Here is a 27,736-nt window from a genome sequence, read left to right on the forward strand (position 1 = left end):
GGCGGTGTTAATAAATGTACCCCCAAGATCACATTTAAGATTATAGGGAATGGGGGAAGTCTGATGTCCATTTCATATATCTTTTTCATTTTAGACATTAAAGTAACAGTACCTCTTGAAATTAACAAAAATGGTTAGCAAAAAAAGGAAACATGCCTATGCCATTCGTTAGTCTGCAGGATTTTCTGCAAGATCCTGAACAAATCCTTCTATTTTAATCTGGCATATGGCTGAAGAACAAAGCTTTGTTGAGGGCAGGGCTTTGTTAAGTCATGACAAATAGTATGACTGGTTTCTTATTGCAAATAGAACAGTGGGGGAAGGCCTACTGTAGCCAGTTACCATAATGCCAGAGACAAGTCTGATCAGAATTTTTTTTTTATACAGAAGATACATATTGAGGAATAGAAGTCCAAACAAATAGAAAATAGTTGACACTGCACAGTTCACAGCTGGGGTGCTCAGCAGAAAAGTCAAAGTTCACATAATTCCAAGAAATATGAGAAGTAAATCAATGCAATCACCGGTTGATAAAACAATCCATTTTATTTCATTTCAAAACAGTGCTGCAGTATTGTCGAGCAGAACAATCAGGTATACAGCCTATGGCCATTTTTTGTCCTCAGACACTTTCTCAAGTTGTAAGCAGTCATGTATGACCATAGGTGAGAAAATAAAGATAGGATACACCTATATACACTACTCACAAAAAGTTAGGGATATTTAACTTTCGGGTTAAATTTATGGAAAACGTAAAAAATTCCCACTATAGTGATTAGAGTTGAGCGGACACCTGGATGTTCGGCTTCGGCCGAACTTGAAAAAAAAATTCTGGTTCGTGACCCGAATTTGACCCCGAACCCGAACCCCATTGAAGTCAATGGGGACCCGAACTTTTGAGCACTAAAATGGCTGTAAAAATGTCATGGAAAGAGCTAGAGGGCTGCAAAAGGCAGCAAAATGTGCTTAAGAGCATGGCAAATGCTCTGCAAACAAATGTGGATAGGGAAATGAATAAAAAAAAACATAAAAGACCTTAAAAAAATAAAAATTAGGAATGATGTAGGAGGAAGAGGTGGAGGAGGCGGTAAATGGGTGGATGTGGCCGTGTAGGCTAACGTGGCGGTCTAGGTGGAAGCGGCGGCAAAGGAGGAATAGGTAGCCTACACAGATGTGTGCTATATTGTATTTTTACATAGGGGTATCCCCAAAAATATTGGGACATATAAAAAAATAAAAAAAGGAATAAGTGCACTTGAGTACAAGGATGGATGGTTGAGGCTGTTAGAACTGTCTATTCTGCACAAGGTACAGACAAGTCCTGAGGGATCCAAGCCTGATTCATTTTAATGAACGTGAGCTTGTTCAGGTTGGCTGTGGACAGGCGGCTGCGTCTGTCTGTAATGACGCCTCCTGCCGTGCTAAATACACGTTCAGAGAGTACACTGCTCTTGTCCACAGCTCTGGCCATGTGGACAATTTGGAGACCCAAAAGTTGAACAGGGCAGAACCATCAGTCAGTACGTGTAGGCTTGTGCACAGGTACTGTTCTACCATGTTGTTCAAATGCTGCCTCCTGCTAACACACTCCATATCAGCAGTTGGGGCCGGTTGTTGCGGCGAGGTGACAAAGCTTTTCCACATGTCGGCCATGCTAACCCTGCCATCTGAGGTGCTGGCGCTGACACAGCTGCGTTGGCGACCTCTTCCTCTTCCCCTGCCTTCGCCTTGTGCTTCCACTTGTCCCCTGGTGTCAGTCGGGAATGCTCTCAGAAGCGCGTCTACCAGCGTGCGCCTGTAGTTGCGCATCTTCCAATCACGCTCCAGTTAGGGAATTAAGGACGGCACATTGTCTTTGTAACGGGGATCCAGCAGGGTGGCCACCCAGTAGTCAGCACATGTTAAAATGTGGGCAACTCTGCTGTCGTTGCGCAGGCACTGCAGCATGTAGTCGCTTATATGTGCCAGGCTGCCCAGAGGTAAGGACAAGCTGTCCTCTGTGGGAGGCGTATAGTCTGCGTCCTCCATATCCCCCCAGCCACGCACCAGTGATGGGCCCGAGCTGCGTTGGATGCCACCCAGCTGTGAACATACTTCATCCCCATCCTCCTCCTCCTCATCCTCGTCCTCCTCGTCCTCGTCCTGGCTGGCCAAATTTGTACCTGGCCTCTGCTGTTGCAAAAATCCTCTTTTTGAGCCACTTCTAAAAGACTAACCTGAAAGTGTTAGAGATGACCCCTCTTCCTCCTCCTCGTCCTGGGCCACATCCTCAAGGAGACATAGAAGTGGTTTTGTTATGCTGATAACGGCGTCATCGCCACTGGCTATGTTGGTGGAGTACTCGAAACAGCGCAACAGGGCACACAGGTCTCGCATGGAGGCCCAGTCATTGGTGGTGAAGTGGTGCTGTTCCGCAGTGCGACTCACCTGTGCGTGCTGCAGCTGAAACTCCACTATGGCCTGCTGCTGCTCGCACAGTTTCTCCGGCACGTTCTGAACCATAATACACTTATGCATGTCTAATCCCAGATGTGCAGTATATTAGAGGGTTTTTTCACCCCAGTAAGCACAAAGCCGTATTTCTGGTTTAAATGTGACACTCACTTATGCACGTCTAATCCCAGATGTGCAGTATATCAGAGGGTTTTTTCACCCCAGTAAGCACAAAGCCGTATTTGTGGCCTAAATGTGACAGTCACTTATGCACGTCTAATCCCAGATGTGCAGTATATTAGAGGGTTTTTTCACCCCAGTAAGCACAAAGCCGTATTTCTGGCCTAAATGTGACAATCACTTATGCAAGTCTAATCCCAGATGTGCAGTATATCAGAGGGTTTTTTCATCCCAGTAAGCACAAAGCCGTATTTCTGGCCTAAATGTGACAGTCACTTATGCAAGTCTAATCCCAGATGTGCAGTATATCAGAGGGTTTTTTCACCCCAGTAAGCACAAAGCCGTATTTCTGGCCTAAATGTGACACTCACTTATGCACGTCTAATCTCAGATGTGCACTATATGAAACAGATGTATTTTTTTCACCCCAGTAAGAAAAAAGACGTATTTCTGGCCTAAATGTGACAATCACTTATGCACGTCTAATCCCAGATGGGCACTATATGAAACAGATGTATTTTTTTCACCCCAGTAAGAAAAAAGCCGTATTTCTGGCCTAAATGTGACAATCACTTATGCATGTCTAATCCCAGATGTGCACTATATGAAACAGATGCATTTTTTCACCCCAGTAAACACAAAGCTGTATTTCTGGCATCAATGTGACACTCACTTATGCATGTCTAATCCCAGATGTGCAGTATATCAGAGGGTTTTTTCACCCCAGTAAGCACAAAGCCGTATTTCTGGCCTAAATGTGACACTCACTTATGCACGTCTAATCCCAGATGTGCAGTATATCAGAGGGGTTTTTCACCCCAGTAACCAAAAAGCTGTATTTCTGGCCTAAATGTGACACTCACTTATGCATATCTAATCCCAGATGTGCACTATATGAAACAGATGTATTTTTTTTCACCCCACTAAACAAAAAGCTGTATTTCTGGCCTAAATGTGACAATCACTTATGCACGTCTAATCCCAGATGTGCACTATATGAAAAAGATGTATTTTTTTAACTCCAGTAAGTAAAAAGCTGTATTTCTGGATTGGGGACATGCAGATAGCCTGTGCTGGTGCACTATCGTTGCATAAAATTATGTACTATCGTTGCATAAAATTATGCCGATTATGTATTGATATTGACTAACTGAAGGAAAAAAAGTTTGTTTTCAGTAGTAGTTGGCTCAGGGCAGGCTTAAAAAAATGGTGCACTGCACCCACAAAACACATTTGCTCTAGATCGCTGAGTAAAGAAACAGTTCTGAATCTTCATAAGATTTCTCCCTGATATCTCCCTCACAGCAGCTGCAGCCTCTCCCTACACTAATCCGAGCAGAGTGACGGGTGGCGCTACTTGACTCCAGCCTAAATAGAGGCTGGGTCACATGCTGCAGTTGGCCAATCACAGCCATGCCAATAGTAGGCATGGCTGTGATGGCCTTTTGGGGCAAGTAGTATGACGCTTGTTGATTGGCTGCTTTGCAGCCTTTTAAAAAGCGCCATAAAAATCGCCGAACCCGAACTTTTACGTAAATGTTCGGGTCCGGCTGCCGAAAACCCTTAAGTTCGGTACGATCCCGAACTTTACAGTTCGGGTTCGCTCAACTCTAATAGTGATATTATATCATGAAAGTAGGGTATTTCAGTAGAAGCATGCAATGGTGATTTTCTAATCTCAAACAATTTATTGAAACAAAAGCCAACACCAGTGGTGGGTATACCCCCACAAAAATTTAAATTTCTCAATAACTTGTCATGTGGTCCTGAGCATCAATTACAGCTTGACAATTACATCCCATGCTGTTCAGAAGTTGACTTATTGTCTGTTGAGGCATGGCATCCCACTCTTCTTGAAGGGCAGCCCTTAGGTCATTGAGGTTCTGGGGTACAGAGTTACGAGCCTCTACACGGCGAATCAGCTGATGCCATATGTTTTTCAATGGGATTCAGGTCTGGAGAAAGTGCAGGCCACTCCATTTGAGGTACCTCAGTCTCCAGCAGCCTTTCCTTATTGATGCAACCTGGATGAGCTGGCGCATTGTCATCCATGAAAATGAAATTAGGCCTGTATTGTTCATGCAGAGGCACAATGACTAGATAAATGAGGTTGTTCAAGTAGTATGGGCTTGTCAGTGTGCCATTCACAAAGTGTAGGGCAGTTCTGTATTGACAAGACACACCTGCCCACACTGTAACTCCACCATCACCAAAGGCTCCTCTGGTGACAACAATGGCTGATGCATAGCGCTCTCCTTGACGTCTCCAACATCGTTGGCAGCCATCATTGCTGCTCAGCATTAATCGACTTTCGTCAGTGAACAGCACTGAGGCCCATTGGCCCAAGCAATATAATGACGCCTGTGCCTGGTGGTGTGGTCAGGTACCCTTGCAGATCATCTAACACACAGACCATGCTGATGTTAACAGTTTTAAATGGTTTAACATGATACTGGTTCCTCTCACCTCACTTAAATGTCCCTAAAGCTGTGCAGCATTCATCATCCGGTTCCACAGGGCATTGTTCACAATTAAGCGGTCATCAGTGTGGTATGTGGCCAAAAGATGTCCACTTCTATGCCTTTCTGTTACACTTCCAGTCTCTCTGTATCTCTGTTGCTGATGACACTCTGTGACACACTATGCTCAGTGGCCACTTCTGTCTGAGAAGATCCCGCTTGAAGCCTCACAATGGTGAGGTACTGATGATCAATTTTTAGGTGTCATCTGGGTCTCATGATGTCAAAATGTAAACAGTAGAGATAAGCAAATCGATTCAGAAGAAGTGGAATTCAATCCGAATTTCAGGAAAAAGTAGATTCGCAATGAATGCGAATTTCCTCCCGTTCCGTGGTAACGAATTGCAATTTTTCCTAAAATGGCGGCTACAAGTGTGAGGACATGGGGCAAGGAACTCTGAGGAGGCGGACCATAATGCCATGCATGCAGCCAATCAGCAGCTAGCCCTGTGATGTCACAGCCCTATAAATACGGTAGCCATTTTAGATTCTGCCATTTACAAGCGTTCTGAGTGTAGGGACAGACGTGAGAAGGCGCTAGGGACAGCAATTGGAAAAATCTCATTGTGAAAAAAAAACTGAGAAACTATTTATAAATGCAGGGAAAGGATAGGGAGGAATCATTTCACAGCATCTTAGTGCAGGAAGAGAGGTCAGAAAGCGCTAGGAACAGTGCCAGAAAAGCGATTTACAAGTGCAGGGAAAGAATAGGGAGGAATCATTGCACAGCATCTTAGTACATGGAGAGACATCAGAAGGCGCTAGGGACAGTGCTAGAAAAGCGATTTACAAGTGCATGGAAAGATTATTTGCGGATCCAAATAGCCATTATACAGCTCTGTCATTCCAGCAATTTGTTCTTGGGGTGCAAGTGCTATGTTGAAAAGCCTTTAGTGGCTTATATCGTTTCAAACAAGAAAAATATATTTGCAGTTCACTTCTGCAGTTATATGTGTTGAAAGTGTTCAGAAAGAAAAAAAACGCACTTCACTGGTGCACTTATTTGTGGCAAAAGCGTTAAGTGGCCTATTTCCTTATAGAAAGAAAAAAATATACGCACTTCACTGGTGCAGTTATTTGTGGCAAAAGCGTTTAGTGGCCTATTTCAGTACAGAAAGAAAAGAATATCCAGTGCAGTCCAGTGCACATCTTGCATAATGTATGCAGTCCTGGAACAGCAGTTCGAGGGTGTATATCTTTGTTCAAGATGTGAGCAAATTACCCGTTTGGAATCGCAAATCGAGTCTCTAAATGGGCAAGTTGCAACACTGAGAGGCATTGACAATTTGCAAAAGCACTCGAGCAAGCACTCTTTGGGGTAGATGAAGGGGAGGGTGACAGAGAGGAGGCTGAGGAAAGTGAGGAAGCTAGCTGGGTAACAGTTAGAAAGCGGGGTAGAGGGAAGAGTGCCATGGAGGCTAGCCCTGATCTGACGCACCCCAACAAGTTTGCACATTTGGCAGATGAGGGGGATGTCAGTCCAGGGATGGCACTGCTGCAGTCGGACACTTCCTCTGCCAGTCAGGGGAATGTCAGCTCCAGTAAGCAGGGACCCAGGAGAGCAGGGCAATGCAGACAGGTGCTGGTAGTGGGAGGCTACATTATTAGGGGAACAGATAGGGCAATCTGTCACAAAGACCGTGATCGCCGAACAGTGTGCTGTCTTCCTGGCGCTAGAGTTTGACACATCGCGGATCGTGTTCACAGATTACTGGGAAGGGCTGGAGAAGATCCAGCGGTCATGGTCCATATCAGAACCAATGACAAAGTTAGAGGTAGGTGGAGAGTCCTTAAAAATGATTTCAGGGATTTATTTCAAAAGCTTAGGGCAAGGACCTCAAAGGTAGTATTTTCCGAAATACTGCCTGTACCATGGGCCACACAAGAAAGGCAGCGGGAGATTAGAGAAATTAACAAGTGGCTAAAGAACTGGTGTAGGAAGGAGGGGGTTGGGTTCCTGGAGAACTGTGCCGACTTCTCTATCGGCTACAGGCTCTATCGTAGGGACGTGCTGCACCTCAATAGGGAAGGGGCAGCTGTGTCGGGGAGAAAAATAGCTAGAAGGTTGGAGTAGTGTTAAACTAGGGACTGGGGGGGAGGGAAATTACATTATAGGAGGGGAAAATAGTGCAGATAGAGACCGGGGGCAAGGTAGTGGGACTGGGGGAGGAATGGAAGAAGGAACAGTTCAGAAGGAAAGGTGTAGGGTTAAAAATATACATAAACCTCTCAAATGTATGTATACTAATGCCAGAAGCATGACTAATAAAACTGGGGAACTGGAATTAGTGATGTGTGAGGAGGACTATGACATAGTGGGAATCACGGAAACATGGCTGGATGATAGCTATGACTGGGCAGTTAATGTACACGGTTACAGTCTGTTTAGAAAGGATCGTCAAAACCGGAGGGGGGTATGCCTTTATGTAAAGTCCTGTATAAAGCCCACACTCCGGAAAGATATAAGTGAGGGACATGAACATGTGGAGTCACTATGGGTAGAGATACATGGAGCTAAAAACAATAATAAACTACTAATAGGATTTTACTATAAACCACCTAATATACCAGAGTCCACAGAAAATCTACTACTAAACGAGATAGACAAGGCGGCAAATCATAATGAGGTGGTTATTATGGGGGATTTCAACTACCCAGATATAGACTGGGAAACTGAAACTTGTATATCTCATAAAGGAAACAGGTTCTTGGCAATAACCAAAGAGTCCAATTACCTCTCCCAACTGGTTCAGGACCCGACTAGAGGGACGGCCATACTGGGCTTAGTATTAACCAATAGGCCTGACAGAACAAAAGACGTGCAGGTTGGGGGACACCTGGGAAATAGTGACCATAAAGTAATAACCTTCCAATTATCATTCAGAAGAGTGTTTCTACAGGGAGGAACAAAAATACCAACCTTCAAAAAAGCAAAATTTAGCCAACTAAGAGAGGCCATAGGCCAAACTAACTGGGACAAAGTCCTCAAAAATAAAAATACAGCCACAAAATGGGATATCTTTAAAAGCATCCTAAAATCTCATTGTGAGAGGTACATGCCGTATGGGAATAAAAGGTTAAGGAGCAAAAAGAAACCAATGTGTATAAATAGAGCTATAAAGAAAGCAATAATTGACAAAAAGAAAGATATAAGTGAGGGACATGAACATGTGGAGTCACTGTGGGTAGAGATACATGGAGCTAAAAACAATAATAAACTAATAATAGGAGTTTACTATAAACCACCTACCGTAATATACCAGAGTCCACAGAAAATCTACTACTAAACGAGATAGACAAGGCGGCAAATCATAATGAGGTGGTTATTATGGGGGACTTCAACTACCCAGATATAGACTGGGAAACTGAAACTTGTATATCTCATAAAGGAAACAGGTTCTTGGCAATAACCAAAGACAATTACCTCTAAAGTAATAACCTTCCAATTATCATTCAGAAGAGTGTTTCTACAGGGAGGAACAAAAATAGCAAACTTCAAAAAAGCAAAATTTAGCCAACTAAGAGAGGCCATAGGTAGACAAAGTCCTCAAAAATAAAAATACAGCCACAAAATGGGATATCTTTAGTGAGAGTGGTGTCCTGTGCCGCACTGCATGAAGCTATGTATAGTGGATGAGTGTGTTCCTTGTGCTCTGGCAGCCACCACAGTTTCACCACGCCCAGGGCCACGGCCTCTGCGTGCACCATCAGCAGCACAGCCATTTCCCCGTCCCTTACTGCTCGCCTTGCGCATATTAAATTATATATATGCTTGCAAATATGTCACACGTACAGTAGCGCAAGTTTTGTAAGTGTATGCTCAAATAAAGTACACAGAATATCACAGATAGGATGCGCACACGTTAAACAGGAGATATAGCGCAAGTAATGTCACTGTCACCACCGCCTAATAAAAAATTACACTGAATGAATGTCACTGATATTTAGGATGCGCACACGTTAAACAGGAGATATAGTGCAAGCAATGTCGCTGTCACCACCAGCTAATAAAAAATTGCACTGAATGAATGTCACTGATATTTAGGATGTGCACACGTTAAACAGAAGGTATAGTGCAAGTAATGTCGCTGTCACCACCGCCTAATAAAAAATTACACTGATTGAATGTCACTGATATTTAGGATGCAAAACGTTATACAGGAGGCATAGAGCAAGTAATGTCGCTGTCATCACCGCCTAATAAAAAATTACACTGAATGATTGTCACTAATATTTAGGATGCACAAACGTTATACAGGAGGTATAGAGCAAGTAATGTCGTTGTCACCACCGCCTAATAAAAAATTACACTGAATGAATGTCACTGATATTTAGGATGTGCACACGTTAAACAGGAGGTATACCGCAAGTAATGTCGCTGTCACGACCGCCTAATAAAAAATTTCACTGAATAAATTTCACTGATATTTAGGATGCGCACACAATAAACAGAAGGTATAGCGCAAGAAATGTCACTGTCACCACTGCCTAATAAAAAAAATGACACTCAATAAATATCACTGATATTTAGGATGGGCAAACGTTATACAAGAGATGTAGCACAGGTAATTAGGCTGAATGTCACTGATATTTCAGATACGCAAATGTTATACAGGAGATGTAGCGCAGGTAATGTAACTGTCTACAGCGGACACCGTATGCAGAAAAAGTACACTGGATGTCACAGATACTTTTAGACTGTGTACATGTTACACAGGAAATGTAGCGCAGATAATGTCGCTGTCACTATCGGCGAAAAAAAATTACATTGCATGTTACTGATATTTCGAATACGCTAACGTTATACTGGAGATGCAGCGCAGGTAATGTCGCTGCCACCAGCAGCAAAAAAATTAGACTGAATGTCACTGATATTTCGGATACGCAAAAGTTATACAGGAGATGTAGCACAGGTAATGTAACTGTCCGCAGCGGACACCATGTACAGAGAAAGTACTCTGGATGTCACAGATATTTTTAGGCTGCGCACACGTTAGACAGGAGATGTAGCGCAGATAATGTCGCTGTCTTCAGCGGCCAAACAATTTTTAGCTATTTAGCGCAGGTTGCTCTAAAAATATATATTGCTGCCAGATACAACTATAGTCCTTAAAAGGACTTTTGGGTCTCTAACAAGTTTTAGCATTTTAGCGCAGGTTGCACTAAAAATATATATTGCTGCCACACACAATAGTCCTTAAAAGGACTTTTGGGTCTCTAACAAGTTTTAGCAATTTAGCGCAGTTTGTGTTAAAAATATATATTGCTGCCACACGCAATAGTCCTTAAAAGGACTTTTGGGTCTATAACAAGTATAATAAACTAAAATATTGCTATTTCAATCCCTACACTTACTCTCCCTTCTGCTCTCCAGCTCTCCCTGACTAAGACTGAGCCGAACACGTGTCATCGGGTGCTATATAGCACCCGATGACGCGTTTTGGCCAGCCAATCACTGTAATGCCAGCAGCCAACATGGCTACGGCATTACAGTGAATGGTAGTACTTACCTGCATCTTTATTGGCTGCGTAGCAGCCAACAAACGTGCGGGAAGGAGACTCGAGCATTGAGCTCGAGCACACGCGATATTTGGCCGAACACCATGATGTGCCGAGCATCGCGATGCTCGAGCCGAACTAGTGTTCAGCCGAGCATGCTCGCCCAACACTACTCATTGCTACAAATTAAAACAAACACTGGATTCACTGTTATGTAACTAGAAAGCTATAATATTACATGCACTGTTTATAATTGTGTTAGTTTGTGGCAAAATGAAGAATTACATAAAATGGTTGGTTCATACCTCGTTAGCTGAAAAATAATTCACATTTCTCACATTACTTATGGCTGCTTAGCCTCCGTGAAGTTTAGTGATGCAATCAGCCAGTAATTATTAATGGATTCTCATTTTATTTCTGGGAACATATCCAAGAGAATCATTACATATTTGACCCTTTTTAGTCCGGTGGAAAATATCAGTGAACTAAGAGGTTGCCATCGCCTCCTTAGAATGGGTAACCTCATGTGTCCCTCATTGCTATAAAGGAGTTTGATATACACTACAATAAAAGTAGTGCTCGGAACATTGTATACAAAATGAAAGACATTACTTGTACTAATATTATTTACTTTTTATTATTTTTATCTGTATGTTAAATTGTTTCTCTGTAGTAATATTGGTGATAAGCATAAAACTCATTCTAGTCTAACTCTCCTTTGGTCTGTTCTAATATCTAAATTATAACTGACATATTTGAAGAGTGTTGATAAAAAAAAATGGCTGCACAACATTTCATAAGCAAACAATAGAATTTAGAAATGGGGATTATTTTAGATTAAAGTGGTATTATACCTACTATAAATGAAAAAATAGAAGCTCTTTAAGCACATTTTTGATCAAACGTGTGTCGGGCCCATTTTTTTATCAACCATGTTTGCTTGATGGATATGCACCTGTGATTATGATTATGAATGTGCTAGTCTAAATTTTCTTGTAGTATATTTGAAGAGTGTCCCACTTTTACTATTTTTCTTTAAGTTTTTTCTTTATTTTTTCTATTTTACATTTTTTTCTTTGCTATGTTGCATAAAGTTTTCCTCATATTTTTGAAGCAATATGGCAAAATGAGTAATCCATTGTGCCTCACTTGATGAGGGTAGTGACTTAGTGGGAAAATAGGGCATGGCTTTGCAAGAAGAGACATGACATAAGATCCGACAGTTTGCCCCAAAGAAAGTAAAAGTAATTCAATCAATAAGGCCTAATACAGGCCCCTACAAAAATGGATCTTGAAAAATGGACAGAATGTTCAAAATGTTTGTTAATTTATTGAAAAGGAAAAACTAAAATGTTGCTTTGACAAAAGATTTCAGACCATTTACTCAATACTTACAGAACCTTTGGCAGTGATTATAACCTCTAGTCCATGGGGACCATCGCTATACAGCCATTTTAAGGTATCTCCAGAGATATTCAATTGGGTTCAAGTCAGGAACATTTGCAGAGTTATCCCTAAGTAACTCCTGTGTTGATTGAGGCCAGAAAGGTCAATCTAGGTTTCATTAGACCAGAGTACTTTAGGTACTTTTTGCTAACTTTCATGTGTCTTTTACTGAGGAAAGTCTTCTTTGTGGCCACTCTTCATTAAAACCCAGATTGATGGAATGTTGAAGTTATGGTTGACCCTCTGGAAGCTTCTATCTGCACACAGGATCTTTGGAGCTCAACTAGAGTGATTATTAGGTTCTTGGTCACCTCCCTTACAAGGACATTTTCTACAAATTAATTGTATGAGGCAGCCAGCTCTAGGAAAAGTCCTGGCTGTTCTAAATATCTCCTAGTCCGTAATTATGGAAGCCACTGTGCTCTTGTGAACTTTCAGTGGAGAATACATTTTATTGTACAGATATGTGTATACAATGTGTCTTCTCCAGATATGTGCCTCCATACAATCCTGTGTCTTATCTCCACAGGCAGTTCTTTCCTCCCCATGGCTTAGTTTCTGCTATTATTTCATTATCAGCTGTGGGACCTTAAATAGACAGGGATGTGTCTTCCAAAGTCATGTCCAATCAAATGAATTTTGCACTGGTTAAAAAAGTAAAAGGGTCTGAAGACTTTCAGAATGAATGGTAATTTATAATGAAAGACAATGTCAAAAGAATAGTTGTCTTGCTTGACATATATGTTTTATTAATAGCTTTATCATGTAAACCAAATAAGCTGTTAAAAATCAACACTATAATTAGAGATAAGCAAAGTTTTGAGTAGCTATAAATCAGGTATACTCAGACCACTCTGCATTAGGGTACAGCTACACGAAGCGCCCTTACTGCAGTTGGGTTACGGCCATGCTGCAGTGAAGAACCATGCAGCCAATTAGCCTGCAGCTGCCTTTCATTTAATAATGAAGACCGTGCAGAATCTTTAATGCACCTTTAAACAGGGGCTGTTGCTGGTAAGGTGTTTGGTTGGTTAGGTGGGGGGCACACTATGCAAGTTTTTGCTGTTCTGACCTGCAATCTCCTGCAGGTTATTTGACAGTAAACACAGAATATTACTCAGCATTGGCATACCCTCTTCTCCAGCCCCAGCACTCTCCCTCTGCCCTACAGGTGGGAGCCCTTCTTATGCCATCTGCTTTTCCATATCATCTAATATAGATGAGGATATGTCATCAGGAACATCCAGCTTCTCCTCTCTGCATCTTGCTGACTTTTCTAGGACATGGACACTTTGAAGGTTGATATAGAAGAATTAAAGCTAGAAAAAGATTAGGATGGTCATCATTAAGACCTTGCCACCCTAAGGAGTGGAGACTGGATGGTATTGGTTGGCACGCTAGCACTGGAATAATAAAAGCTTCCATCTTATTGATATTGAATTGCATTTACGGCTGATGTAGGAATAAGTAAATGTCGGAATAAATAAATAAAACTGACACAGAATAAGTCTCCCTGCAGTCTCTCTGCAGTTCCCCTGTACTCTCCCTCTCCAATATTCTTCTATTAATCGCTTTCAGCAACGCTGTCCCTGGCGCATGAGCGCTTGCCATGTCTCTCCTTGTGCTCAGCTCACAGGACAATGGCGGAGAGGGTTTTATAGGGCTGTGACATCACCAGGGATGGCTATCGGAAGATTGGCTGGCGTTATGGGTGATCTTGCGTTCCTGGGCTTGCCACCTCTACACTTAGTTTCGCTTTGTAACACGTGCAGCTGCCATTTTAGGAAAACCTGATGAAGCATGAGAAAATTTGGATTAATTTAGAATCTACGTTTTTCTAAACTTCTGACTTAATTCTGCTTCGAATGCTTTGCTAAGCACTAACTATAATGCTGAATCAAATAATATTCATGTTTACAAAAAAAGTAGTAATTTTGATATAAACTGTAAATAGATTGTATTTTCTATGTGATTTTGACAAATTTTGCATTAATTTACCTAGAAAACTGGTGTAAAGTACAGTTTAAATGTACAACAGTTCCTAGATGCCTAGATTTCAGTGTCTGGTGAGAAAACCACACATGGGCCAAAATTAATAATACATTTGGTGCATGTTAGGCCATCAGTCTTTTTCTATGACTTGCATAGGAATCACCATTCATAGTAAATTTCCCCTAATGAGTTGTGTACTTGCAAGCAGGTTTTCAGATGCTGGATGCAAACAAGAATATTTTCATTTACAAATCAAAAGTAAAAATCTGAAAACAATTTGTTGGAACAGAAAAAAAATATTAGAAAGTCTTAAAACTTTGTTTAGAGTCATAACAGTGTTCCATTTTTACAGTGTTTAAATGAAACCACAGGTTTGATTTGCCCTTTAAAGGGATAGTCTGACTCTTGAAAAATTTAAAAGCTTTAATTGTTATAAAATACCAAGAAAACACTAATCACCTCTTCAACGCCCTGCCGCTCTGGCACAAATGTTCTGGTGTTCCTTTGCTGAACTTTGTTTCATGCTGCTCTAGATGGGTGAAGGATAGAAAAGGTGAGTAGTGTTTTTTTTTGTTATTTTATAATATTTTGCTGCTTTTTTCTCCAGCCCTAGCTAGACAAAAAAAAATTGAAATGATACCAAGATACTAACATCAAAAGCAAACTCTCAAATACTGGAAAATAATAATTTATGTTTAACATAGAAAAATATTTTATATCTTTCAGGTGGAACCGAGAGGAAATGGAAGTGTAAATAATAGACTATGCTCAATAGTTGAAGACGATGATGAAGACACAGGAGAGGAAGAATCTTCATCTCCAATACATACTCGAAATACGACATCTAAATACAAAAAATCCTCAAACAGCTCTCTGGGGATCAATCTAAAACCATTCTCTGGGAATCTTCCATTTAAATCTCCAACAAAGTCTTCTAATCTATACTCAAGACAGGATAATGAATCTTACCTTAATAGAAGACTGGATAAGAATTTAATGCTTAATCTCCCAAAAGTCACAAGCCTTGGACCACCGGATTTAAGTCCCAGGTTTGCATCGTTCATATTATTTATTTGGAATTTATTGTTGGTGAAGTAAATAATGCCACATGAAAGTAGCTAGAGTTATCATCATTATAATTAATGATTTATGTACTATTATACCATTACATTTTATTTCTGTTGCTTCTTTAATATACCGGTAATTGTAAAAAAAATACTGCTGCTGCTGCTGCTGCTACTGTTACAATTATAATATAAAATATTGTGCAATATTAAGTTATGATGTTCCATTGTATTTATTATTCCAGTACTTTAAAAGTCAAACATATTATTATTATTATTATTATTATTATTATTATTTATATTACACATACATATCATTATTACACACAGTTCGAAAAAGCTTCCATAATAAACTATAGGTAATATTTATTTTAGTGGATGCACAACATTTTGCAACCTTTGTGCACCTATGGACAGCTTAAAGCAAAAATTCCAAATGTTGATAATTAGTAAATGGATCCACAAACGATAAGGGACACATTTTGGGGTTATAGCAGGGAAGCATACAAATAGATAAGCATTTATAGCCAAATACATATTTAGCATTTAACATGATAGGTCCACTATTAAGATTTCTGTGTTGACTTTCAGCTGGTTTCCATGCGTTTGGCCAGAAAGCAAAAAGTGGATGTAAAGAGAGCACTCTGTATAAGTAGTATTATATGCAGTTTGCATAGGGGGTCACTGAATAGTGAGGTGCAGCTTCAGGTAATATTTGCTGAGTTGCTTCTGTTGCCATCCTGCAGTAGGTATTACTGCCTGTGGGGCAATTGATCTATAGTATATAGAAACTTGGAAACTTGCATTTGGGGGTTACCAGAGAATTTAATAGGAAGAATTACTACCAGATTCCTCCAAAGATTACAGACTATGGCCTGTGTTCTCAGCAGTTGAAAACGGTGATCACTTAAAGGGGTTGTCTGTCACGACTGTGACTGATCCAGACAGGTCTGGGAGGAGAAGGTCGCAGCGACTTGCTACTCGCGATAGCTTGTGAGTTTGCTCCGTGGTTCAGGGTATGTCATCTGGGTTTTGCCTTGTGAACCTTTTTGTCCTGACTGGGAGTTTGTAGGCATCCTTCTCAGGTGAGTCCTGTCTGCCACTCCCAGCTACTATATTAGTTTCACTTTCACTTGCAGTCATTGCCAGATATAGTCCTTACTTCCAGTTCTATTCTGACCTTTGAAGGAGATCGTTTGATGGTGTTGCTGTGGAGCTCTTGTCCGGCGTGGATTGTCGTGATTGGGATCGCTTCTCTGCTCGTGACTGGATAAGTCTATCTCTGCTATAGTTTGTTTGTTGCTGTCTTCCCCTGCTGTTCTCCTAGACATGAGTGATGGTGACTAGTGCTCCCATCGGCCTTTCCCCACTCTAGGCTTGTTAGGGTGACTGAGGGTTTAGGCATCCTGCTCGCCGCACGGGTTCACACCCCGTCTAGGGTATCAGGGCAGACAGGTGCCAGCTTAGGGTTAGTCAGGGGTGGCCATACTATTCCCATCCGTAGATAAGGGTCCCCCTTCCCCTCCGTCTGGGGCAACACGACTGCTGCTGGAATAGCGGTCGTGACAGTGTCTCACTTCAGCAAATTAAATTTATCATGTAGACAATGTTACTACAAGGTACTTACTAATGTATTGTGATTGTCCATATTGCCTTCTTTGCTGGCTTGATCCATTTTTAGATTACATTATACGCTGCTTGCATCCAGAGGTTACGACCACCCTGCAATCCAGCCGCTGTGGACGTGCTTGCACACTATAGGAAAAAGTGCAGTGTATAACATGATGGAAAAATGAATGAAGCCAGCAAAGGAGGCAATATGGACAATCACAATATGTTAGTAAGTGCCTTTAGATAAATGCCACTTGCTAAAGTGAGACAACCCTTTTAAGGGTACCTTACTACAAGAAGAAATGTACCAGAGAAAGATCATGTAATTTTCTTGCCATAAACTCTATGCTTAGGTAATTCTGAATTAATATTCTTCAAAAGTTGTATAATTGCATAATATTGTTTAATAATCTTAGTTGATCTTCTTAAAAGAGCTTCTGTCAGCAGGCTCAACACTATTAAAGTATGCATACTGTCTCGGGAAAATCACTAGTGGCATTGTCATTCTTTATGCAAAAACAGCTTTAATGTCCCAAGGGGTGTGATCAGCAGTGGAAAGCTGAGGAGCTGAAGTGCACCAAGGAGCTAGGCCCCACTTACAAGTGCACTGAAGCCCTCATTTTAATAAAGAATGCAAGTTTTTTTTTTTCTCTGGAACACAGAAACCGATTTTTCGTACGACAGATATAATTGTAAACAGGAGAATAAACACTACCAGGCAATATTCCTGGTTTGATGGGGTTGATCCTGTTGATAGGTGCTCTTTAAGCCAGATCAAATGGTGTAAAGTCAATGGCTATAGTTTTCCAAGACCTTTTCCAATGTTCGTGCAACATGTTATATTTCTTTAGCTGTATCTTGTGCTAATGCTAATCCGCGTGTACTGGCAACAGACCTCAATGTGGCATCATCATAACGCACATCAGAAATAGAGATGTCCCGAACTATTCGCCGGCGAACATCGCTTGTTCGCGTTCGCCGTGGCGGGCGAACATATGCGACTTTCGGTCCGCCCCCTATACGTCATCATTGAGCAAACTTTGACCCTGTACCTCACAGTCAGCAGACACATTCCAGCCAATCAGCATACCCTCCCTCCCCGACCCTCCCACCTCCTATCAAAAAGCAAGGACAGCATCCATCTTAGATTCATTCTGAAGCTGCAGTGTTAGTTAGAGCAGGGAGAGTGCTGCTGCTGCTGAAATAATAGGGAAATCATTAGCTAGGCCAGTGTTCTGTGTCCAGCGTCCTGACAGCACCCCAAAAAGCCCTTCTTCTACAGCTTCCGCTCAGAACCTTGACGCACCATCCTCCTACAGCTCAGCTTCGGGCACCTCTCAAGTTACCACTTGCCCGCCCGCCACCACCACCAACACTAGCACCACAGTCGCTTCACTTGATCTGTCAGAGGAGTTATTTACACGTCAGTTGGAAGAAATGAGTGATGCGCAACCATTATTGCCAGAGGATGTAGATAACAGGGATATGTCTCAGTCAGGCAGCGTTACACACATGGACGTACGGTGTGATGATGATGATGTTGTACCCGCTGCTGCTTCCTTTGCTGAGTTGTCAGATACAAGTGAAGCGGTTGATGATGTTGATGTGTCCGTGGATGTCACATGGGTGCCCGCTCGAAGAGAAGAAGAGCAGGGGGAAAGTTCAGATGGGGAGACAGAGAGGAGGAGCAGACGAGTTGGAAGCAGGGGGAGGTCGTCGCAAGGAGCTAGTGGCACAGTCAGACAGCATGTATCGGCACCCGGGGTCAGCCAGACAGCACGCCAATCAACGCATGCTGTTGCCACCACCAGAATGCCGTCATTGCAAAGCTCAGCAGTGTGGCATTTTTTTGGTGTGTCTGCCTCTGATAACAGAGATGCCATTTGCAACCTGTGCCAAAAGAAACTGAGTCGTGGGAAGTCCAACACCCACCAAGGTACAACTGCTTTGCGAAGGCACATGATCTCACATCACAAACGCCTATGGGATCAACACATGATGAGTACAAGCAGCACACAAACTCAAAGCCACCATCCTCCTCCTGGTCCAGCATCTTCAGCCACGTCAGCCACTGCTGTCCTCCTTGCCCCCTGTCAACCACCCGCCACTCCACCTCTCACCTTCAGCAGTTCCTTCTCATCTGCCCACAGTCAGGTGTCTGTCAAGGAAATGTTTGAGCGTAAGAAGCCAATGTCACAGAGTCACCCCCTTGCCCGGCGTCTGACAGCTGCCTTTTCGGAACTCTTAGCCCGCCAGCTTTTACCATACAAGCTGGTGGAGTCTGAGGCCTTCAAAAAATTTGTAGCTATTAAGACACCGCAGTGGAAGGTACCCGGCTGAATTTTTTTTTCACAAAAGGCAATCCCCAACCTGTACTCTATTGTGGAAAAGGAAGTCATGGCAAGGGTCCATCTGACCACTGATACCTGGTCTGCAAAGCACGGTCAGGTCAGGTATATCACGTACACTGCGCATTGGGTAAACCTGCTGATGGCTGCCAAGCATGGAATGCGTGGCTCTGCAGAGGAGTTGGTGACACCGCCACGACTTGCAGGCAGGCCTGCTGCCACTTCCTCTACTCCTCCTGCTCCATCCTCTTCACTAACCTCCTCGGCTGAGTCCACTTCTGCTGCTGCGTCTTGCTCCACATCAATTTCACCCCCCCAGCTCCCCAGGGGCAATTCCACATGCCGGATACGACAGTGTCACGCCGTCTTGGGGTTGACTTGCCTGAAAGCAGAGAGTCACACCGGACCAGCACTCCTGTCCGCCCTGAACACACAGGTGGATCAGTGGCTGACCCCGCACCAACTGGAGATCGGCAAAGTGGTGTGTGACAACGGAAGCAATTTGTTGACGGCATTGAATTTGGGCAAGTTGACACATGTGCCGTGCATGGCACATGTGTTGAATCTGATCGTACAACGCTTTGTGCATAAGTGCCCAGGCTTACAGGACGTCCTCAAGCAGGCCAGGAAGGTGTGTGGCCATTTCAGGCGTTCCATGGAGCACTTTTACGATATTCAGCGGTGAAACAACATGCCAGTGAGGCGCTTGATTTGCGACAGCCCGACACGTTGGAATTCAACACTCCTAATGTTCGACCACCTGCTCCAACAAGAAAAATCTGTCAACGAGTATTTGTAAGACCGGGGTGCCAGGATAGCCTCTGTAGAGCTGGGTATTTTTTTGCCACGTTACTGGACACTCATGCGCAATGCCTGTAGGCTCATGCGTCCTTTTGAGGAGGTGACAAACCTAGTCAGTCGCACCGAAGGCACCATCAACGACCTCATCCCATTTGTTTTCTTCCTGGAGTGTGCCCTGCGAAGAGTGCTGGATCAGGCCGTAGATGAGCGCGAAGAGGAAGAGTTGTGGTCACCATCACCCCCAGAGGCAGCCTTGTCGTCGTCGATTGCTGGACCTGCGGCAACGCTGGAAGAGGAGTCTAAGGAAGAGGAGTCAGAGGAGGAATGTGGCTTTGAGGAGGAGGAAGACCAACCACAGCAGGCATCCCAGGGTGCTCGTTGTCACCTATCTGGTACCCGTGGTGTTGTACGTGGCTGGGGGAAAGAACAGACCTTCAATGAGATCAGTGAGGATGAGGAAAGGGACATGAGTATCTCAGCATCCAACCTTGTGCAAATGGGGTCTTTCATGCTGTCATGCCTGTTGAGGGACCCTACTAGACCCCCGGTATAAGCAGAAAGTGGCTGAAATGTTACCGAATTACCGGAGGTCGGAAAGGATGCAGCAGTTCCAAAACAAGTTAAAAAGTATGCTTTACACAGCGTATAAGGGTGATGTCACAGCACAACGGGAATCTAACAGGGGAAGAGGTGAAAGTAATCCTCCTCCTACCACGACCACGCCGGCAAGGACAGGACGCTTTATAGACGTGTTGTTGATGAAGGACATGCAGAGCTTTTTAAGTACTACGCATCGCCACAGCCCTTCAGGGTCCACCCTCAGAGAACGACTCGACCGACAGGTAGCAGACTACCTCGCCTTAACTGCAGATATCGACACTCTGAGGAGCGATGAACCCCTTGACTACTGGGTGTGCAGGCTTGACCTATGGCCTGAGCTATCCCAATTTGCGATAGAACTTCTGGCCTGCCCCGCTTCAAGTGTCCTGTCAGAAAGGACCTTCAGCGCAGCAGGAGGTATTGTCACTGAGAAGAGAAGTCGCCTAGGTCAAAAACATCTAGATTACCTCACCTTTATTAAGATAAATGAGGCATGGATCCCGAAGGGACTGACAGTGGGGGATGCATTTGACTAAAAAAGGCCTGATGAGATGCCTTGGGCTATAAAATGGTCCACACGCTGCTGTATTTAATCTCTGCATGCCGGATGACATGCGTGACTTCTCCGCCACCAACTAGGGTTCAAGCCGCAATGTTTTAGTGCACTTTCTGCCTGGAAAACATCTATTTTTCTGGCTGCTGCAGCGGCTGCAACAATACCTATTTTTTCAGGCATGTGTACATGCCTAATTTTTCTGGCCTCTGGTGCTGCACTGTGGCTGCAAAAACGAAACACAAAAAAAAGGCACATACATGTGTCAATTCCCCTTCGTGATCGTTACCTTGTTGTGGTGAAGGGGCTTGTGTATCACAATGAAGCGATCACCTCTATGAGTGTGTTGGCAATGTTGGCACACCCCAGATGATAAGGTCGCTGCTTCATTGTGAACAGACCAAAAGCGATCGGCTGGATAATTTTGCATAGAAAAACATTAATTTTCTTTGTGATCATCTAAGGTGATCATTAAAGCCTACTAGGCCAACAATGGGCCCACTCTGCAGAATCATTGTTTTCTGGGTAACTTAACTGTCACTGAACTACCTCAGCACGACCATAGGCTTTGAAAAACCGACATCGCCTGCAATTTCCCAAACGTGCGCACGAGCACAGTCATCACTACACCAAGATTGACGCATAGAGGAATAAAATTTATGTCATGAGTGTGTCAACTATTGACAACTCTTTGCGGTTGTCTCAAATCTATTTGATACACGTCCCCTGATAGGGGACGTAACAGGGATTAAACTGATAGGAATAGTACTACTTAACAAACCACTCATATAGGGTGGCACAGTACATTGCACGGCGCACGCGCAGTGCCCCAAATTGGAAGTAAGAGGACCGACCAACCATCTTTTTCCATCTCCCGTTTCCTAAAATCTATTCCATACACCGGCCCCTGATAGGGGACGTAACAGGGATTAAACTGATAGGAATAGTACTACTTAACACACCACTCATATAGGGCGGCACAGTACATTGCACGGCGCACGCGCAGTGCCCCAAATTGGAAGTAAGAGGACCGACCAACCATCTTTTTCCATCTCCCGTTTCCTAAAATCTATTTCATACACCGGCCCCTGATAGGGGACAAAACAGAGATTAAACTGGTAAGAACAGATTTTTTTAATAAAAAAAAAAGAGGACAGCCTCTGCGGAGCTGGGTATTTTTTGGCCGCGTTACTGAACGCTCATGCACAATGGCTGTAGGCTCATGCGTTCTTTTGCGGAGGTGACAAACCTGGTCAGTCAAAGCCAAGGCAACATCATCAACCTCATCCCATATGCATTTTTTCTGGAGCGTGCCCTGCGAAGAGTGCTGGATCAGGCCGTAGATGAGCATGAAGAGGAAGAGTTGTGGTCACCATCACCACCAGAAGCAGCCTTGTCGTCGTCGATTGCTGGACCTGCGGCAACGCAGAGAGAGGAGTCTGAAGAAGAGGAGTCAGAGGAGAAAGGTGGCTTTGAGGAGGTGGAAGACCAACCACAGCAGGCGTCCCAGGGGGCTTGTTGTCACCTTTCGGGGACCCTTGGTGTTGTATGTGGCTGGGTGGAGGAAGAGACCTTTAATGACGTCAGTGAGGACAAGGAACGGGACATGGCTAGCTTGGTATCCAACCTTGTGCAAATGGGGAGTTTGCGGTTGTGCAAATTAACTGTTTGCGGTTGTTTGCTGTGCGTTAAATGGGGAGTTTGGTCTGTCACTGTGAAGCGGGCGTAACCCTTATACTACCTGATCGATACAACATCATACCTGATCGTATACACTGGATGTCTAAAGCACGTTATTCCAAACAATTTAGGAATGTTAGGTGATTTATGCCCTTTATGGATTAAAACCCGACTCTGCGTCAACTACCTAATTTTCCATGGGAGTTTTGCCATGGATCCCCCTCCGGCATGCCACAGTCCAGGTGTTAGTCCCCTTGAAACAACTTTTCCATCACTATTGTGGCCAGAAAGAGTCCCTGTGGGTTTTAAAATTCGCCTTCCTATTGAAGTCTATGGCGGTTCGCCCGTTCGCGAACATTTGCGGAAATTCGCGTTCGCCGTTCGCAAACGGAAAATTTTATGTTCGCAACATCTCTAATCAGAAATTGATGCTACAATTCTTTGTATCTAGCAATTCAACAAAGTAAATTTCCAATTATGTTCAAGAGAGGTAAATCTTATAAAATATTTTTTATTACAAGTTATAGATCTTGTTATCATATCACTTTGCTTTTATCTACTTTTCAAGATGGTGATTTTTATTTCTAATTTTTACATTTATTCATTTATTAATAATACCATGTTCTTTTCTGTAAATACATTTTACTTTATGACATTTTTAAGTTATCCATTTAAGCTATCAAATAATTTCCACAATATGTATTTTTTCTTTCTAAAATATATATTTTCCTATTCTCTATATGCAAAAGCAACATTTTTTTTCAGTCAAGGAAAACTTTACACTGATATTTTTACACTTTGATTTATAGTTTGGAATACTAGATGTCTGCCTGGCTGTGTGCCGACCCCTTCCAATTAGTATTGGCTTTCCAGATCAGGCACTATTTCAAGCCTTTTAAATGACATAAAAATCCCAAACCCAGTGCCAGGATATCATAGCAGGCGGATCACATGAATATCTTCTGTTTTCGTATACATAGAACACATAAAAGGAGCAAACTTCTATAGATAAAATCGTTCTCCTACAAATTAATTTTAAAATTTAATAATTTGTTAAGTAAATGTACAGAAACTCCAGCACGCACATGAAATCATATCATTTACCTAGCCCACATTACAACAGTGTTCCTCTATTTCCCCCATGCAAACTTGGAGGAAATGAATTCAGCTTTTAGAAATCACTGACCCACATTTACTAATGTAAGTGTACCTAGATTTTGACATAAATTGGGGCAAGATGTGGCTCACATTGGTGTATCTAGGGTTAGAGAAATTATCTGCACCTTCAAAAAAAAGGGATGGTCCTTAGCAGGGAAATGGCGGGTCCTAAAATATGATATTTTTAATCACAATTATTATATAATGTTCTGTATTAAACTAAGTAAACCATCAGAGTTAGAGAAAATCCCTGCTGTGATGAACAGAGATGAGCGAAGTTTTGGAAAATTTGATTCAGCTGCTTCGCCAAATTTTACTAATAAATTCGCTTCGTGATTAATTACTTCATCATAAAGCACAGTTTTTGTAAGTAGTAGGTGCAATAACAGAGAGCTGCAATAGCACCGCTCCTCATCATTGACACCCCTCAGATGCTGCATTCATACATGATCATAGCATCTTAGAGTAAAAACAGTGTAAAATTGACAGAAAAAAAAATATGAAATCATACTTAACACCTCCATTTGCTCGCAACAGGCCGTCTGCCACCATCTTGCTTAAAGATCTGGCATGAAATCTCAGGCGGCCCGAGATGATGTCGTCACGCCGGCCGGCTTGGTTCCATCATACGTCACCACACATGGGATTGACACCCCTCAGATGCTGCATTCATACATGATCATAGCATCTTAGAGTAACAACAGTGTAAAATTAACAGAAAAAAAAAATTAAATCATACTTCCTGCCTCCATTTATTCACAACTGGCTGGCCGCCGCCATCTTGCTTCAAGATCTGGCATAAAATCTCATGCGGCCCGAGATGACGTCACGCCGGCCGGCACAGGATTTCGGCCAAGATCTTCAATAAAGATGGTGGCGGCAGCCCGTCGCGAGCAAATACAGGAGGTAAGTATGATTTTTTTATTTATTTTTTTACACTATTTCAGGTTAAATCGATTCGCTACAACTAAGTACTAGGAAATTCGGTTCAGGATAAATTGAATTTATCCTGAAAATTTTTGAAAATGTTGGAAAACCCACGTAAGAAACCTACAAGAAACAGTAGTAGCATCAGGCATCATGATTACAGGTGTATACACATGAGAAACTATGGTTTTCATTATAGTTGTCCTTTAATATCAATACATTATCCTTGTACTTCTGTATTACACCATCCCTTGATGAACTGTATAAATAGTAGACACAGCAGAATATTTTGGACATATCATATCAACTGTCCACAAAGAATTTCACATGTACAGTATATATGAAATATAATATTTTATTCTAAAGTAACTTAAATTAAAATATGAAAGTAGATCCATTTTAAAAGGGATTTGAAAAATTAAGAAGTCAGTTATGATAAAATATTTCAATGATGATTGTTATTATTAACTGTATTAATAAAACATTATAGTAGTGATAATAAGCAACAGTAATAATTAAGTCAAATCCTGACTAGTGGTAGAGCATGTACACAGTTAAAACACATACAACAACACAATGCACTTTGTGACTTCAAAATGCATATTTATGCAGTTTAGAAAGCAGTATTAAAAATAAAACCTCTACATGATTTGTTTTCTTATTTTATCATAAGCGTGGTTGTTCTTTTATATCAGTTTTTATATTATGTGGATCTACCAGTTTCTTTGTCCTACTAGGTCACAGACAATAATTTGGTGGCACCTATTTTTCATACTGTAATTATGGGAATAGGAAGGTTAAGAGTGCAATATGCGAACATCTGCTAATCCATAATCAATAATTTTCCCACTAATGTAATCTGGAGTTGAAATTATATCCATTTAATGTGAAGAAAAAACCCGTAACACAAACAAGTGATAAAAACAATACATGATCATACTTTTCATATGTGTATTTATGGCTACAGCAGAGATTCTATTTTTTGGCCCTGAAGCATAAGGCATATAGTCCAATATATGGCTAAATGTATTTCCTATTCATATAGCTAAATATTCATTCTTTATAAAATAGTGACTCAACTACAGATGAGAAAATTTCTTGAAATTTGTTTCAGTTCACAAATCAGTTGTCAGATTCAATTAAGGTCTGAGTAAATTCGACCCAGTTGCCCTGAAAAGTCATGTATGACACTGTGCTCTCCTAGGTTGATATCCAACTCCTTTCGAACTCTTTAACACCAAGACAGCTTTAGTAATATCAATATGACAGCAACATACGTGGCTGTGAGTAAACAGATGGTAGCTGATGGTAGATTGTGGTAACTAGCCGCCTTCTTAAAAGGGTTTTCCAAGACTTAAGTCATCAGTATCTGATCAGTGCAGGTCCGACACCCAGGACCCCCGCAGATCAGCTGTTTGAGAAGGCACTGGCCCTCCTGTGTATAGTGGTTGTGCTTATTATCGCAGCTCAGCCCCATTCACTTCTATGGGGCTGAGCTGCAACTAGGCCATGTGACTGATAAACGTGATGGCACATGGCCTAGGGAAAGCTGACCACTGTACTACTGTGAGAGTCGGTGCCTTCACAAATAGCTAATCTGCAAGGGGTCCCGGGTGTCGAACCCCACCAATCAGATGCTGATGACCTATCCAGATGATAGGTCATCAGTATTTAAGTCTCAGAAAACCCCTTTAAAAACACACTGCACTGCCGTATTTTTAAAGTTAAAAAATAAAAGTTAAAAATGATCCCTATTTGGTGGAAGATGTCTTCATCTCTGTCTCCTGACATGTCAGAAATGAATTACTAAAGTTTCATAATTTTTGGGGATATTTGTAAAAAACTTGATTACATTAGAATTAATTAGCTCATCACTAGACTTAACTAATCTTGCTCCCAGCAAGGCTAAAGAACAGCCACTTATACCAACATTTTCCATGAGACTGTGTGTGGGGGGGTATTTATTAAGACTAGTTCAAAGAAAAAGTGACCTAGTTGCCCATAGCAACTAATACAATTCCACCTTTCATTTTTCAATCTTATTGGTTTCTATGGGCAACTAGCCAGTATTAGTTTGTACCAGTTTTTATAAACCTCCCCCTATGCCCCTTACAGTATTGAACTGACTTAGGCTACTTTCACATCTGCATTGTGCTGTCCGGTTTTGAGACCCTGTGCCGCAGCACAACGCTTCAGTTTTGTCCCCGTTTATTGTCAATGGGGACAAAACTAAACAAACCGGAATAGAGAGCACCAGAATGCATTCTGTTCCGGTTTGTTGCATTCCCATGCAGGACACAAAATCACTGCAAGCAGCGTTTTCATGTGTGGCATGGGAAACTGAAGAAGCTGGACATTTCTGACATGAAAAAAACGGTTCAGTGCCCATTGACTTACAATGGTTTTAGTGCCAAATCTGCAAAATTAATTTTCGATAAATTACAACAGAATCCGTTCTGAACAGATGCAGCCAGTTGTACTATTTTAACGGAAGCGTTTTGCTGTGGTTTTGATTACAGTTGAGCGAACACCTGGATGTTCGGGTTCGAGAAGTTCGGCCGAACCCGACCCGAACTTCGTCCCGAACCCGAACCCCATTGAAGTCAATGGGGACCCGAACTTTTGGGCACTAAAAAGGCTGTAAAACAGCCCAGGAAAGAGCTAGAGGGCTGCAAAAGGCAGCAACATGTAGGTAAATCCCCTGCAAACAAATGTGGATAGGGAAATGAATTAAAATTAAAATTAAAAAAATAAAAATGAACCAATATCAATTGGACAGAGGTCCCATAGCAGAGAATCTGGCTTCACGTCAGCAGAGAATCAGTCTCTTCATGCCATAGCAAAGAATCTGGCTTCATGTCAGCAGAGAATCAGTCTCTTCATGCCATAGCAGAGAATCTGGCTTCATGTCAGCGCAGAATCAGT

At 42.3% G+C, this 27,736-nt stretch overlaps 1 protein-coding gene across 1 annotated transcript in view; it reads left to right on the top strand.

Moving 5' to 3' along the window:
- The window catches only part of KCNH8 (potassium voltage-gated channel subfamily H member 8), a 726,151-nt gene that overhangs the window by 645,431 nt on the left and 52,984 nt on the right, over window positions 1-27,736 (top strand). Inside the window, exon 13 of the mRNA XM_040433027.1 lies at window positions 14,796-15,118. Coding sequence (XP_040288961.1) covers window positions 14,796-15,118 — 323 coding nt within the window. The remainder of the gene's footprint in view (window positions 1-14,795; window positions 15,119-27,736) is intronic.

This window comes from Bufo bufo, chromosome 5, assembly GCF_905171765.1.
Source record: "Bufo bufo chromosome 5, aBufBuf1.1, whole genome shotgun sequence".
NCBI classification, from domain to species: Eukaryota; Metazoa; Chordata; class Amphibia; order Anura; family Bufonidae; genus Bufo; species Bufo bufo.